Source organism: Entelurus aequoreus, linkage group LG14, assembly GCF_033978785.1.
Source record: "Entelurus aequoreus isolate RoL-2023_Sb linkage group LG14, RoL_Eaeq_v1.1, whole genome shotgun sequence".
Classification (NCBI taxonomy): Eukaryota; Metazoa; Chordata; class Actinopteri; order Syngnathiformes; family Syngnathidae; genus Entelurus; species Entelurus aequoreus.
The window spans coordinates 62169981-62186835 of NC_084744.1; the positions used below are offsets into that span (position 1 = coordinate 62169981).

Here is a 16855-nt window from a genome sequence, read left to right on the forward strand (position 1 = left end):
CCACCCCTCCTCCACACTCCTGATTGTAAATAATGTAAATAATTCAATGTGATTATCTTGTGTGATGACTGTATTATGATGATAGTATATATATATATATATATATATATATATATATATATATATATATATATATATATATATATATATATATATATATATATATATATATATATATATATATATATATATATATATATATATGATACAGATATATATATATCTGTATCATGAATCAATTTAAGTGGACCCCGACTTAAACAAGTTGACAAACTTATTGGGGTGTTACCATTTAGTGGTCAATTGTACGGAATATGTACTTCACTGTGCAACCTACTAATAAAAGTGTCAATCAATCAATCAAAATTGGGGGTTGAATCACCAAAAATGATTCCCAGGCGCGGCCACCGCTGCTGCTCACTGCTCCCCTCACCTCCCAGGGGGTGGAACAAGGGGATGGGTCGAATGCAGAGGACACATTTCACCACACCTAGTGTGTGTGTGACAATCATTGGTACTTTAACCTTTTAACTTCAATTTTTTTTTTACTATTTATTTTACTTGTTGGGGGCAGCTATTTGTGGTTTTAGCGTTGTTGTTTTATTTTTTTATTTTGTTTTAAATGCACTGTAGCACTTTGAGGTTGTTATTATTATTATTATTATTATTATTATTATTGAGTCCCCCTATCCTGCAGGGGGCAGCATTGTAGTGTCGACATATGGCGGGAGAGAGAGAGAGAGAGATGGTAACTTCCGGTAAGAGAGCGTCGAACGGTCCTCCACTTTTTTAATGTCAGTCCTCTGACACACCGCGCTGTACTAATATATTATTTTATTTATGGCTTAATAGACCACACCACGTCATCTTTAGCGCGTTAAAATGGCGGACGATGACATTGACTACAATATCGTGTTTCCGGATGCGGAAACGTCAGGTGAGCGCCACGCCGCTAGCTTGCACATGCTAATAATAGCTGTCACTATGTTGACATTAAATAATGTGTGAGAAATAAACTCATGTTATGTTTGTATTCTCGCCAGAGGCACACTGGCGGGGAAGGAAGGAGCCAGTGGTGATATTGTTGGGCTGGGCAGGCTGCAGAGACAAACACCTCAGCAAGTACAGCAACATCTACAATAAACAGGTTCAATTCATTTCATAATAATATCAGACACGATTAAATTCATTTCATAATAATATCATAGTGCTGTCAAGTGATTAAAATCAGGTTAAAACAGTTATTGTCCACCAATATTATCAGGGTTATCATTATTACGGTATGGCCAACAAAATAAACTCATACACATTTATAAGTGTTAGTTAAAAATGTAAGTATAATAAATAAAAAGCTACGCATTATACTTTCTTGGCAGAATAAGAATTTTGTGTAGCAATATTGTACTGTATTAACAATATTATTTTTATTTAAATGTGTGTGTTTATCGTCTACCGTTTTTTATTTTATAATAGCTGTTTTTTAATTAATTTTTTTCACGTCCAAATTAGTTTTTTTGGCAGAAATATATTTTCTGTCATATATATATGTGTATATATATATTTGTACTGTATGTGTGTGTATATATATACATATATATATATACACACACATATATATATATATATATATATATATATATATATATATATAGTACTTAAATAAACTTTCAACAAATTCAAAGGAAAAATGAAAATACGCTGCACCACTGTAGTCATAATTTTTGCGCTTAAGAAACTTCTCTATGACTTTAGCTCAGACCTGGGCAAAAATACAGCCCGCTGCCCATTAAGAATTTCAACCCGGCCTGTCGGACGTTCTACATAATTATTTTTAGACCTTTAACATCAATCATTGTTACATTTTTGTTGTGTTTTGCTTGATTGTAAAAGATACGCAACTATGGAGGAGCTGGTCTGAGAAGTAAAAGATGTTCGTATGTTGTTAATATTCAGTGTTTTATTGTTCTATAGTTAATATTGTAAATCGCACTTTCTTTATTTTAATGTACATTTTGGGTGTCGCATTCAGTAAAAAACTGTAAAATTCCATTCCGTTTTTTTGAGGTGGTCTGTCATAACTTTTTTAGAATTCTATCGAACATTGTTTATTTTGTTTATTAGTGTTCCGGAAAAAAAGGCACCCGAACACACACTGTACAGCATATTTTTACAGTATATATCATTTATACACACATACACATTGGCCCCCCCAGACACATTTTTTCTCTCAATGTGGCCCCCCGAGTCAAAATATTTGCCCAGCTATGCTTTAGCTCTGGACTTCCTGTTTGTTTGATATTGTCAATACTGCCACAAGTGGCATATCCCATTCCTAACCCATAGGGTTCAATATGACCTTTTGCAGCTATTACAGCTTCAACTCTTCTGGGAAGGCTGTCCACAAGGTTGCGGAGTGTGTTTATAGCAATTTTCCACCATTCTTCCAAAAGCGCATTGGTGAGGTCGAGAAGGCCTGGCTCTCAGTCGCCGTTCTAATTCATTCCAAAGGTGTTCTATCAGGTTCAGGTCAGGACTCTGTGCAAGCCAGTCAAGTTCATCCACACCAGACTCTGTCATCCATGTCGTTATGGACCTTGCTTTGTGCACTGGTGCACAGTCACGTTGGAAGAGTAAGGGGGCCCGCTAAAAAACTGTACCACAAGGTGGGAGCATGGAATTGTCCAACATGTTTTTGGTATCCCGGAGCATTCAAAATTCCTTTCACTGGAACTAACTCCTGAAAAACAACCCCGCACCATAATTCCTCCACCACCAAATTTCACACTTGGCACAATGCAGTCCGAAATGTACTGTTCTCCTGGAAACCTCCAAACCCAGACTGGTCCATCAGATTGCCAAATGGAAAAGTGTGATTCATCAGTCCAGAGAAGGCGTCTCCACTGCTCTAGAGTCCAGTGGCGACGTGCTTTACACCACTCCATCCCACGCTTTGCATTGGACTTGGTGATGCATGGCTTAGATGCAGCTGCTCGGCCATGGAAACCCATTACGTGAAGCTCTCTGCGTACTGTGCGTGGGCTAATTGGAAGGTCACATGAAGTTTGGAGCTCTGCAGAAAGTCTTTGCACTATGCGCTTCAGCATCCACTGACCCTTCTCTGTCAGTTTACCTGGCCTACCACTTGGTGGCTGAGTTGCTGTTGTTCCCTTATACCTCCATTTTCTTATAATAAAGTTGACTTTGGAATATTTAGGAGCGAGGGCATTTCACGAGTGGATTTGTTGCACAGGTGGCATCCTATGACAGTTCCACGCTGGAAATCACTGAGAGTGGCCCATTCTTTCACAAATGTTTGTAGAAACAGTCTCCATGCCTAAGTGATTAGGACACCTGATTCTCATCATTAGGATGGGTGGCCAAATACTTTTGGCAATATAGTGTAGCTTGCGTCTGATGTTCTGTTCTTTTTTTTTTAACAGGGATGTGTCACCATCCGCTACACGGCTCCTCTCAAGACCGTCTTCATCTCGGAGTCGTTCGGCTACAAAGAACTTAAAAATTCCGCCCTCAAATTGCTGGAGATGCTCTATGACTACGAGGTGGAACACTGTCCTATTTTCTTTCACGTGTTTAGTAACGGCGGCTTCATGCTGTACAGATATATTCAAGAGCTATTACACAAGGAACAACAATTTAGCTCGCTGAGTGTCGCCGGGGCCATTGTGGACAGCGCCCCCGGGAGTGCCAACGTCCCGGGGGCCGTGCGGGCGCTGACCGCCACACTGGGGCCCAAAGTAAGTCCTGTTTTGAAGTACCTCCTGCTGGCGCTCTTCGCGGCGACTGTTTTCCTCTTGCGAGTGGTGTTATACCCGCTGACCAAGTACGTGCACAAGAACCACTACGACGCCGTGCGAGAGCGGCCGCCCGCCTGGCCCCATTTCTTCCTGTACTCCGGCGCCGATCAGGTGATCAGGCCGAGCGACGTCCGGCTCTTTGCGGACGCGCTCCGTTTGAAAGGGGTTCCGGTGGACTTGTACGATTTTGTCTCCAGCGCGCATGTGAGTCACCTTCGGGAGTTCCCGGAGCGTTACATGTGCAAATGTCGCGACTTCCTCACCGCTTGCATGGAAGACGGAGATGAGACGCATGTCGGGAGAAGACGCAGACTTCAGGATCAGTAAATGCGCTGTAAAGATTGTCTTCAATAAGACAGAAATAGAGTCTTAGGATCATGTTTTTTCGGTTATTCAGCCGTAAAATTACTTTGTTTTTGTTGTAGTCGTTTTCACGTCCACTGAAGTGCTTTTAGGACACAAACCAGGTAGTGGCTGCACACTGGATAAATGTGACTTAGGGTAATAAAAAGGCTTTTAATATGAATGCATCGTTGGTACAGTAGATACTTGTGATTTTCTCAGAAGAATTCTTACACGGCGTCACCCTGAGACAGAGACTAGTGCGTCCTAAAGACCGGACACCCCACACCCACAAAAACAACCTGGTGTATGATATCCAGTGTAATGATGAATGCACTGATTCGAAACAAAACAACCACTGAGCCGATAAAAAAAAAAAATTCAGTCTAAGCCTGGGCCCCTGGAGAGGGGGTCCAGACTGAGGCCAAGGAAAAAAAACAACCCTTAAAGCAATAGCACACGTACGAGGGAAACATCAAAGGACATTAAAAAGAAGACCTGATGGAACCAGCCACTTCTACACACAGCCACAAAAGTAAAACAACACAGAAACATATACACTGTGGTGGCCTCTGTGGTGTTCCACGCTATAGTCTGCTGGGGTGGGGGGAGCATGGCCAGAGACAGGAGCAGACCCAACAAAGCAACCAAGAGAGCCGACTCCACCCTCGGCCGCCCACCAACTCTCGGCCAGTGTCCAGTCCGCATGGATGAGCGAGGATACGCCCAAAGAGACCGATGTGTCCGATACCTGCTCATTCAGCTTGTCCGTCCCGATGCTCTGCGTCTCTTCATCTGCATCTCCTCCAGTCTCTCCAAACGGACTCTGGTGTGGCAGAGACCCAGCAGCTGGTCTCCATGGCCAAAAGGCTCCCGGGAGGCAGATCCAGAAGTTCACAAAAAAAGCAACGGAGAAAGGTGCTTTTCAAGGGCAAACATGTCCCAGATTCTGGACAGGGAGGACGGATGGTACGAAAGAGGTGTGAGGGAAGCCATCCCTGAACAGAAGAGGTGGTCTGCTACACCACCTGTCTGCCACATACAACACTGTCCTTTCAACCATTCCTAAAAGACTCTGCAATTTAGCCTCCCAACAAATTACAAGAGTTAGAAACATTCTGCTGACAACATTCTGTGCCATTTGTTTACCACTGAATGATTGCGACTATTTTGGACTGATAGTGGTCGATCCACACAATACCTCATTGCTAACAAGTGGAATATTCACTGCGACTGCCGTTGGCACTGACAGTGGGATTGCTTGTTTGCATTAAAACAGTTGTCTTTCTCACTACGATATGGCGAAACCATCCTTGCCCAGACCCACCCTCCTGGTGTTGGTGTATAAATACTTGGGGTTTTGGCACCAGCTACTATAGACTAGATCTGACCGATCTAAGACGAGATCTAACCGATCTAAGTCTAAGACGAAATGTGACCAATCTAAAACGAGATGTGACCAATCTAAGTCGAAGACGAGATATGACCAATCTAAGTCGAAGACGAGATGTGACCAATCTAAGTCGAAGACGAGATGTGACCAATCTAAGTCGAAGACGAGATGTGACCAATCTAAGTCGAAGACGAGATGTGACCAATCTAAGTCGAAGACGAGATGTGACCAATCTAAGTCGAAGACGAGATGTGACCAATCTAAGACGAGATGTGACCAGTCTAAGACGAGATGTGACCAATCTAAGTCTAAGACGATATGTGACCAATCTAAGTCGAAGACGAGATGTGACCAATCTAAGTCGAAGACGAAATGTGACCAATCTAAGTCGAAGACGAGATGTGACCAATCTAAGTCGAAGACGAGATGTTACCAATCTAAGTCGAAGACGAGATGTGACCAATCTAATTCTAAGACGAGATGTGACCAATCTAAGTCTAAGAGTAGATGTGACCAATCTAAATCTAAGACTAGATGTGACCAGTCTAAGACGAGATGGGACCAATCTAAGTCTAAGACTAGATGTGACCAATCTAAGTCTAACACGATATGTGACCAATCTAAGTCGAAGACGAGATGTGACCAATCTAAGTCTAAGACGAGATGTGACCAATGTAAGTCTAAGATGACATGTGACCAGTCTAAGACTAGATGTGACCAATCTAAGTTTAAGATGAGATGTGACCAATCTAAGTCTAAGACTAGATGTGAACAGTCCAGTTGCGATCGATTGAACGTTCTGAGAATTCAATGACCTCCATCCATCCATCCATTTTCTACCGCTTATTCCCTTCGGGGTCACAGGGGGCGCTGGAGCCTATCTCAGCTACAATCGGGCGGAAGGCGTGGTACACCCTGGACAAGTTGCCACCTCATTGCAGGGCAATTCAATGACCTGATGACTGAAAAGATGTTCAGACGTTATTGTTCAATGTGCTCAAAAAAGTACCAATGCACACTCATGACTAAGTTTAACAAAAATAATGAATACAATAAATAAATAGCCACACAATGTAATTTCTTGGCAGACTAAATGTTATTTAATAATATTGTTCTGGTTAATTAAAAGCCATATAACTTGATTTCAGTACTTAAATATCTTTATTTTCTACTGTTGTCACACAAATTCACTTCCTGTTTTCATATTGCTTGGAGTATCAATATCTAAGAGAGCACATCCTGTAGGTTTAATGTGGGGTAGTTTGCTTCTCCAGGTAATGAGCAGTGGCACCGGTCAGTGACTTTGTCAACGTCTTATCAGTCATGGTTTTACCATTGGTACCATTGGTCGTTACATCCCTAGCGAGGCTCTGTCGCTGCCGGAATCTAATCTCTCAGAGACAAACAAACCTCTTGCACCATGTTTGGAAGCAAGAAACAAAGAAAGCAAACATGACACTTTATTAATGCCGGCAAAATGATTGCGTTCCTTTATCGTCCCATTAATTAACTTATTGAGTCTTGGTCCAGGCCTACTTGTAGCATTGTTAACCTCCTTTAGGTTTAGGTTTTCCTTTAGGTTTAGGTTTTACGCATGTACGAAAGCTTTTTTTGTCATTGTAGTCAAAACATGACCAAGTCACCGTCAATGCTCATCCGAAAAGCTAATCATAACAGACTTTAGACCAATTGAAATGATTTAGGATGCTTTTGTTTTCAAATTGTAGTCACCCGTTAAATAGGAAACATGTTTGATTTCATGAGCAATGCTTGTTCTTTCAGAAGTTGTAGAATAGTCAGAGGAAACTGGTAATAAACAATGAATGTACTTGCTCCTCACAAATGTTGTGTTCTCTCTAACTAGCAACGTGAGAATTCTATACAGTATTTTGTTCACTTGTGCTTTCTATCGTTTTCCAAACGGTCTGTGCAAATTTGTACACTGTTTTCATCAATGAAACCATTGCTGCACATTAAAATGGATTCTGTTAGTGTTAAGAATGTACTGTACATTTTATTTTCAACACAGGTAATTGTTAATGATAGAAACTATGGTGCAACATAAGAATCAGTAATACTTTAATAATCCCAGAGGGGAAATTAAGATTTTCAGCACAATCCCTGGAGAGGGGGTCCAGACTGAGGCCAAGGGAAAAAAACCCCTCATGGCCATAAACATGTGTGTAAGAGGAAAACATCAAAGGACATTAAAAGAGCAGCGCTGATGTAACCAGCCCCTTCTACACAGCCACAAAAGTAAAACAACAACAAAAACAAACATATACACTGTGGTGGCCTCTGCGGTGTTTCACGCCATCGTCTGCTGGGGTGCGGGGAGCATGACCAGAGACGGGAGCAGACCCAACAAAGCATCCAAGAGAGCCGACTCCACCCTCGGCCGCCCACCAACTCTCGGCCGGTGTCCAGTCCGCATGAATGAGCAAGGATGCGTCCAAGGAGCCCGAGGCGTCCGATACCTAAACAGTCAGCCAAGACACTGTGAAACTTGTCTTCATCCGCAACTCCTCCAGTCTCTCCAAACGGACTCTGGTGTGGCAGAGACCCAACAGCTGGTCTCCAGTGCCAAAAGGCTCTCGGGAGGCAGATCCAGAAGTTCACAAAAAAGCACAGCAGAAGTCACGAAAGTGCCACCCCTTGTCACACAGTCCCTAAGGGTCCCGAACCAAAAGGCAAAAAAAACCCCACAGTAAAACAAGAGGGAAACATCAGGAACACAAAAGGATGACACAAGAACATAAAGTATTCCAGCCTCTGGGGAGTGTCCGTATCCTGTCTCGTCAACCGCATCTCCTCCAGTCTCTCCAAACGGACTCTGGTTTGATTGATTGATTGAGACTTTTATTAGTAGGTTGCACAGTGAAGTACATATTCCGTACAATTGACCACTAAATGGTAACACCCGAATACGTTTTTCAACTTGTTTAAGTCGGGGTCCAGGTGTAGCCGAGGTGTAGCAGAGACCCAGCAGCTGGTCTATGGCCAAAAGGCTCCCGGGAGGCAGATCCAGAAGTTGACAAAAAAGCAGAGCAGAAGTCACGAAAGTGCCACCCCTTGTCACACAGTCCCAAAGGGTCCCGAACCAAAAGGCAAAGAAAAACACATGGAAACGAGGGAAACACCAGGAACACAAAATGATGACACAAGAGCATAAAGGATTCCGGCCTCTGGGGAGTGTCCGTATGCTGTATACCCCAAATAATCTCCTTTTATCATGGATGTCGCCGACCTCTTGCCCTATGCCAGCTGGGATAGGCTTTTTCGAATCGTTTAAAAAAAAAATCATCATGCTTCGGTTGATGAATAAACAAAGAACTATTTGAAGAAGACTCTGCCATTGACGTCTGTTTTCTCTAACGTTAGCGAGCGTGGCTAGCCGGGTCACGATACAAACTAACGTGTGATATGTTGTATAACTTACGCAGACTCTAATTACACCTGAAAATGTATTAAACCTTGGAGATCCTGGATTAATTACCCAACATCAAACCTTTTGAAAAGGCATGCCATAGGAGTAATCGGACACGGTGTCGATCCAGATAACTTTGGGTTGCTACCGTTCGTAACGGTCTATACGAAGTAACATAGATCAATCGATCAGTCAATCAAAGTTGACTTTTATAGCCCTTAATCACAAATGTCTCAAAGGGCTGCACAAGCCACAACGACATCCTCAGCTAAGATCCCACATCAGGACAAGAAAAAACTCAACCTTATGGGAATAAGGAGAAACCTTGGAAGGGACCGCAGATGTGGGCGGACACACCCCAGTGACCGGTGCAATGGATGCCGAGTAGATACGGTTAATAACGTGAGAGTCCAGTGCATAGTGGGGCCAGTCCAGTCCATAGTGGGGCCAGTAGGGGATCCTCTTCCATGTAGACAAGTCGGGGCGCAGAGACGTCACCGACTGATGCATAAGGAGTGATCCATCCCAGGCCCCGACTTCATGGGAAAGTCCAGTCCATTGGGAGGCCAGCAGGGGATCATCTTGAGTGGAGACAAGTCAGCAGCGCAGAGACGTCACCAACTGATGCAAAGAGGAGTGGTCCAACCCGAGTCCCGACTTGGAACAGCTGGCGCCTCATCTGCAGTCACCCGATAACCTCTTCACGCTGGAGAGTAGTGTTTCTTTTCCACAGAAATGTCCCGTAAATTCCGGGTTCATGGATTTTTCTTTGCAAATACACAGAAAACGTGTTATTGTTTGTGCTACGGCGCCATCTTTTGGATGAGTTTGCCCACTGCAGGTGCTGCAGTGTCCTTCCATTTGTTGGTAGTGCTTTTTTTTCTTTCTCCATCCAGAGTGCCGTTCAGTTTTCTAGCCGTCCATAGCGTTCCCACTCGTATGGATAGTTCAATCATCATTCCAAGCAACGTTGGTAAGTTTTACAATATAACTAAAACAATTCTTACTTACTAAACCGTCCCATGTGTGATGTCTGTAGGAGTGTTTTCATGCACCTTTGTACGTTGTATTATCATGTAATGACGCCAGCGTCGTTAGCGAAATCTAATATGCTAACACATTTACAAGTGTCTGTGGTTTTAACTTACGATGGCCTTCTTTTTTGTATTGTTTCACAAATTCCTCAGTAAATTCACCAAAACGTCACCGTGGAGTTATTGAGTCTGTTTAGCTGATTGGAGAGCTAGCTTGCACAGCTAGTGTGTCCATGACGATGACTTCTGTTTTGTTTGATCAGCCGTTTTACTGCCGTGTTGCAGGCACCGTTTAAAAACAAAGGTATGTAAATAATGATTTACTTAAACTTTCTGTAAAAATAACTCATTTGGCAACGTATATATCTGCGGCTGATAGTCCGGTGAGGCTAATATATAAGTAAGTGATAAAATATGTCCCAGTCAGACTGGTACACCTCCAGAAATTACTATGGTCACCTGGTTTAGTATTTAGTATGTACAGTGGTGGTCAAAAGTGTACATACACTTGTGAAGAACATCATGTCATGGCTGTCTTGAGTTTCCAATCATTTCTACAGAGCACATACTTGTTGGTCACAAAAAAACATTCATGAAGTTTGGTTCTTTTATGAATTTATTATGGGTCTACTGAAAATGTGAGGGTCAAAAGTAAACATACAGCAATGTTAATTTTTGCTTACATGTCCCTTGGCAAGTTTCACTGCAATAAGGCGCTTTTGGTAGCCATCCACAAGCTTCTGCTTGAATTTTTGACCACTCTTGACAAAATCGGTGCGGTTCAGCTAAATGTGTTTCTTTTCTGACATGGACTTGTTTCTTCAGCATTGTCCACACGTTTAAGTCAGGACTTTGGGAAGGCCATTCTAAAACCTTCAGTCTAGCCTGATTTAGCCATTCCTTTACCACTTTTGACGTGTGTTTGGGGTCATCGTCCTGTTGGAACACCCAACTGCGCCCAAGACCCAACCTCCGGGCTGATGATTTTAGCTTGTCCTGAAGAATTTGGAGCTAATCCTCCTTTTTCATTGTCCCATTTACTCTCTGTAAAGCAGCAGTTCCATTGGCAGCAAAACAGGCCCAGAGCATAATACTACCACCACCATGCTTGACGGTAGGAATGGTGTTCCTGGGATTAAAGGCCTCACCTTTTCTCCTCCAAACATATTGCTGGGTATTGTGGCCAAACAGCTCCATTTTTGTTTCATCTGACCACAGAACTTTCCTCCAGAAGGTCTTATCTTTGTCCATGTGATGTCAGATGAAACAAAAATGAAGCTTTTTGGCCACAATAACCAGCAATATGTTTGGAGGAGAAAAGGTGAGAAAGGTGTGCTCCAATCACTCTATCACAAAAAAATAAGAGTTGTAGAAATGATTGGAAACTCAGGACAGCCATGGCATGATGTTCTTTTGACCAGGACTGTAAGTGCATGGAAGGAGATCTACTGGATTGCAATCACCAACAACAGATGTATTATGCATTACCCCGGTAGCCAAGGTGTTTTTTTTCAAATCACAGTGAAGACAATCCTGGTAGTTCTGCATATTTCCAATGAATTTCAATGGGAATTTTCAACCCTTGTTGATTCCTGCTATTGCCCACAGGGAGTGTTTGCTCGTTTTGTTACTCAGCTCTACGACCCTTAGTAGAAACGTCTTGTGTCCTTGCTTCGACTCAGATGGACACATCAGACGTGTCAGTAGTCCAGAGCTGACTGAGCAATGTCAAGAAGAAGTGTGTCCATACACCCTAGGACAGGAGGAAAAAAAGGAAACGCTTGGCTAAGCATTTGCCCTCTTCCCCTGTCAGGCGGTGTTTGAAGAGCGTGCCTCTGAACGGGTCCAGCAGGGATGCTTGTTGAATGTCGATGACGAGTCAGATTTGACATTTGGGAAAGTGAGTGGCAGGCGTTTGTCTCCGCACCAGACCTGGCTCGGGCGCTCCGTGTATCACGTGGAAACTTTACAGATCGACACGGACGGATGAACATCGCTAACTGGAGTGCGCGTGATGCTCTCATCCCGCTGCTCGCTTCCTTCGCTGGTTCAGTGATTTCTGAGATATTCATAACTTGGAAGGATAGACGGGTGTCCTTTTGGTCCCATGGTGGTCCGAATCTGGGCAGCACGATGAAGAGCTCTGTTGAAGGGTTATTTCTGATTGTGTCATCAGATATATTGCCCCAGGTATGGATCACACGACCTTAGAAGTTTTGTGGTACGTCAACCCGCTGGGACATTGGATGTTTGGGTGATGTCTTTAACTTTTGTGAGCAGTGTATTTTGTCATGATAAGGAGAAGGGCTAGGATTAATCAAACTACTACCAACAGTTTCTAGGAATCTAAGAAGTAAAGACTCAAGACTGAAATGTGAAAATACATGCATTGGTGTTCATACTGCTTGAAGAGTTCTGTGTTCCGAGAGTCCGTAAAGAGGAGGTGATGTTATAGGACAGAACTGCTTCTGTCACGCTGAGATAAAGTGATTGTTGATTGACCATCTCTTCGTCATCCTTTTAACATCCGGACAAAAGCTACACAGCGTCCAAGACAGTCCCACAGCATCCAGAGCCCGAAGAAACTGGGCGGATCACATCCACCCCTCGGGGCCCTGCTAGCAAAGAGCTTTTTAACTACCTCGGCAACCTCCGCAGTAAGTCGGACCCTTTTCTAGTGAGGGTCGAACTCCGCTTTTGTCAACAATTCTTTTTTATGGACGGAATGTCTAGGTCGTTTAGAGGATCTGGTTTGGTAGCTGCAGAATTAGGTCTCTGCTTTGTGCAGATGATGTGGTTATGCTGGCTTCATCTGACCAGGATCTTCAGCTCTCATTGGATCTGTTCGCAGCCGAGTGTGAAGTGACTGAGATGAAAATCAGCACCTCCGAGTCCGAGCCCGTGGTTCTCAGCCGGAAAAGGGCAAATGCGATCTCAGGTTTGGGGGTGTTTATCCTGCCCCAAGTGGAGGAGTTCAAGTACCTTGGGGTCTTGTTCACCAGTGAGGGAAGGGTGGATCGTGAGATCGACGGGCGGATTGTTGGTACGGCTGCCGTGATGCAGACCCTGTATGGGTCCGTCGTGGGGAAGAAGGAGCTGAGCCGCAAGGCAGAGCTCTCAATTTATCGGCTAATTTACGTTCTCATCCTCACTTATGGTCATGAGCTTTGGGTTGTGACCGATAGGACCAAACTACGGGTACAAGCGGCCAAAGTGAGTTTCTTTCTGTCAGGTGGCGGGGCTCTCCCTTAGTGATAGGGTGAGAAGCTCAGAGTAAAGCCGCTGCTTCTCCACAAAGAGAAGAACCAGATGAGGTGGCTGGGGCATCTGGTCAGAATGCCCCCCTGACGTCTCCCTGGGGAGGTGTTTCGGGAACGTCCGGCCGGTAGGAGGCCACAGGGAACACCCAGGACACGTTGGAGAGACCGTCTCCCAGCTGGCCTGGGAACACCTTGAGATCCCCAGGAGGAGCTGGATGAGGTGACTGGGGCCAGGGCAGTCTGGATAAATGGATTGACAGAATATATATATATATATATATATATATATATATATATATATATATATATATTTATATATGTATATGTATATGTATATATATATATATATATATATATATATATATATATATATATATATATATATATATATATATATATATATATATATATATATACAAAAACAGAATACAAGAGATATGCTACTTCAGTTGGGATGTTGGTAGACAAGGGCAATATATTTTCTGCAGAATACGGAAGAGTTGGCACATTTCCCAGCATGCCTTGTTGTCCTTGAATGATCCCTTTTGACTGCGTTATCATGCTTCTTTAATGTGTAATTTTGTACAGACAGGGTTTATTAGTTTAGTGTCATTTTTAGTTGAGTACAGTTAAATTATTGCTACTTTTGATGATAATGTGGTGTAATTAAGAATGGTCGGTGAAATGCTTCCTATTAATACCACAGTGTCCTGTGGTTTTAAGTATTGTACGCAAGGGCCGGATGCATGTTGATTTAGATAGAAATGGTGCTACGGGCTGGAGGAAATACTGTACCTCCCCAGGCCAGATTTGGCCTGGTGCTCAGCAGCGTCCCCTATCTGGAGTGAGAAAATTCAAGTCAAAAACTCAGATCTGACTACTTATTGGATAGTTGGGTACCTAAAGTTCAACGTTCAATACGTTATTTTGTGTCGTAGCCAGAAATGTGTGGATAAGGTCACGTGGTGGTGTTTGTGAGAACGCCATGGGTGGATCTACACCTGACATCCACTGTAATGATACCAAATACAAGAGCGTATCTAGTCGATACTACTATGATTACATAAATATTTTTTATCGTCACAAAATCTTCTTTCGTTTTAAAAAAATTTATATTATGTTTATAAAGTCAGTTAATACGTCCCTGGACACATGAGGACTTTGAATATGACCAATGTATGATCCTGTAACTACTTGGTATCGGATCCATACCTAAATGTGTGGTATCATCCAAAACTAATGTCAAGTATCAAATAAGAGAAGAATAAGTGATTATTACATTTGAACAGAAGTGTAGATAGAACATGTTAAAACAGAAAATAAGCAAATATTAGCAGTAAATGAACAAGTAGATTAATAATCCATTTTTACAGTTTGTCCCTCATAATGTAGGCAAAATAATAGGTGTATAAATGACACAATATATTACTGCATACGTCAGCAGACTAATTAGGAGTCTTTGTTTGTTTACTTACTACTGAAAGACAAGTTGTCTAGTATGTTCAACATTTTATTTAAGGACTAAATTGCAATAATAAACATGTTTCATGTACACTAACATTTTTTGTTCAGATAAAGACAATAATGAAATTTTTTTTGTGGGCCCCTTTATTTAGAAAATTATCGAAATACATTTTGGTATATATATTGGTATCGGGACAACCCTAGTAGAATGGAAAAGATGTTTAGAAAACAGCAGATTAGAAGTGGATTCTGTGCAGCATCCCTGCAGTACCACCAGGCCTCCTAAGGAGGGCAGCATTGGCTCACACTTAACACCCTTTCATTTTTTTATTATTTTTACACATTAGCTAACAAGCAGTGCATCCACACATTTAGCTCTTTAAATGTAACATATATAACAATTCTATATCATGCACATGAATCCAAGCAGAGGTCTTTTTGGACCAGGAGGCCCGAAAAGAGCCGAGGGCGGCAAATGGGGACCGACTGAGCAAATTACCCCACAAAGTTAATGAAGTCTGCACAAGTTGATGAGGGGAAAATTGCGGCGAAGAGGGGTCAGCGCTTTCTCTTTAGCCTTTCCCTCTTCCTCTGCAGAAAATGTCTGCGGTCAAGATCCATACTTTTAGAGGACGGTGCACACTCCGGTGTTTCCAAAGATGAATAGTATTAAGTGCAGCGGTGGGCCGTCAGGGCACATAAATCACCATCATAAATGAATATAAGTTCATTTAATTTTTTATTTACTTTATATAAAGATATAAAAGTATTCATTATATTCTCTTTGTGTCATATTTGGCTCCAGTGTTGCTTGTTTTTACGTTCGAGCTTTTATGAAAGCAGAAAGTGGCACCGGAGCCATACCCGGCCAGCGGAGAAATCAGCGGTCGTCACTTTTTTAACCGACAAAAAAGCAGGGCAAAATGTTGATTAGGTGGCAGATATATATTTGCAAGGGCATTTTCAAGAAGGGAATTTAAAGAGAGACTAAATCTTGTGAGACGAGGTCGGCCGACCCCGGAAACTAGTTAAGCTGTCCATGGTTTGCCCGCCAGTTCCACTCGAATCAACCAAGTACGAGCGGTACTAGCTTGTTGCTAGCGATGTGTGAATTCTGCCGGAGGCCTTCCGAACCAACATTAGCGGGGGCTGTGCAGTTTAACGAACGGAGGACATTCAGTCAACAGACTGTTGCGATAGCCGATCAGATCACAAGTTGTTGACAGTAGCCCATCTAGGCAGCCTTACGTTGAGCATGACTGTGATTGGATACTCACTTGTCACTCCCGAGTATCCGATCACAAGTTGTGGTTTACGAAAACAGAAAGTGGCACCGGAGCCATACCCGGCCAGCGGAGAAATCAGCGGTCCTCACTTTTTTAACTGACAAAAGAACCAGGGAAAAAATGTTGATTAGGTGGCAGATATATATTTGCGAAGGCATTTTCGAGAAGGGAATTTGAAGAGAGACTAGATCTTGTGAGACAATGTCGGCCGACCCCGGGAACTAGTTAAGCTGTCCTGGCGGTGAAATGGTTTGCGCGCCACTTCCACTTGAGTCAACCAACTACGAGAAGTACTAGCTTGTTGCTAGGGCTGTGTCAATTCTGCCGGAGGCCTTCCGAACCAACACTGTGCAGTTTAACGAACGGAGAACATTCAGTCAACAGACAGTTGCGATAGCTGATCAGATCACAAGTTGTTGACAGTAGCCCATCTAGGCAGCCTTACGTTGAGCATGACTGTGATTGGATACTCACTTGTCACTCCCGAGTATCCGATCACAAGTTGTGGTTTACGAAAACAGAAAGTGGCACCGGAGCCATACCCGGCCAGCGGAGAAATCAGCGGTCCTCACTTTTTTAACCGACAAAAGAACCAGGGCAAAAATGTTGATGAGGTGGCAGATATATATTTGCGAAGGCATTTTCGAGAAGGGAATTTGAAGAGAGACTAGATCTTGTGAGACAATGTCGGCCGACCCCGGGAACTAGTTAAGCTGTCCTGGCGGTGAAATGGTTTGCGCGCCACTTCCACTTGAGTCAACCAACTACGAGAAGTACTAGCTTGTTGCTAGTGCTGTGTCAATTCTGCCGGAGGCCTTCCGAACCAACACTGTG

At 43.0% G+C, this 16855-nt stretch overlaps 1 protein-coding gene across 1 annotated transcript; it reads left to right on the forward strand.

Moving 5' to 3' along the window:
• The first annotated feature begins 505 nt into the window (after positions 1 to 505).
• On the forward strand, positions 506 to 10105 carry tmem53 (transmembrane protein 53). The gene is made up of 4 exons (XM_062070414.1): positions 506 to 758; positions 853 to 937; positions 1044 to 1147; positions 3441 to 10105. Exons 2-4 carry the CDS (start codon positions 883 to 885, stop codon positions 4140 to 4142), a joined length of 861 nt encoding a protein of 286 aa, XP_061926398.1. The 5' UTR covers positions 506 to 758; positions 853 to 882; the 3' UTR covers positions 4143 to 10105.
• The last annotated feature ends 6750 nt before the right edge of the window (positions 10106 to 16855 follow it).

Excerpts from the sequence above, each read along its gene's own strand:
- tmem53 (XM_062070414.1), top strand. The coding sequence starts at position 883 with ATGGCGGACGATGACATTGACTACAATATCGTGTTTCCGGATGCGGAA. Across the intron at positions 938-1,043 it reads TCCGGATGCGGAAACGTCAG|AGGCACACTGGCGGGGAAGG; the intron begins GTGAGCGCCACG and ends TATTCTCGCCAG. Across the intron at positions 1,148-3,440 it reads GCAACATCTACAATAAACAG|GGATGTGTCACCATCCGCTA; the intron begins GTTCAATTCATT and ends TTTTTTTAACAG.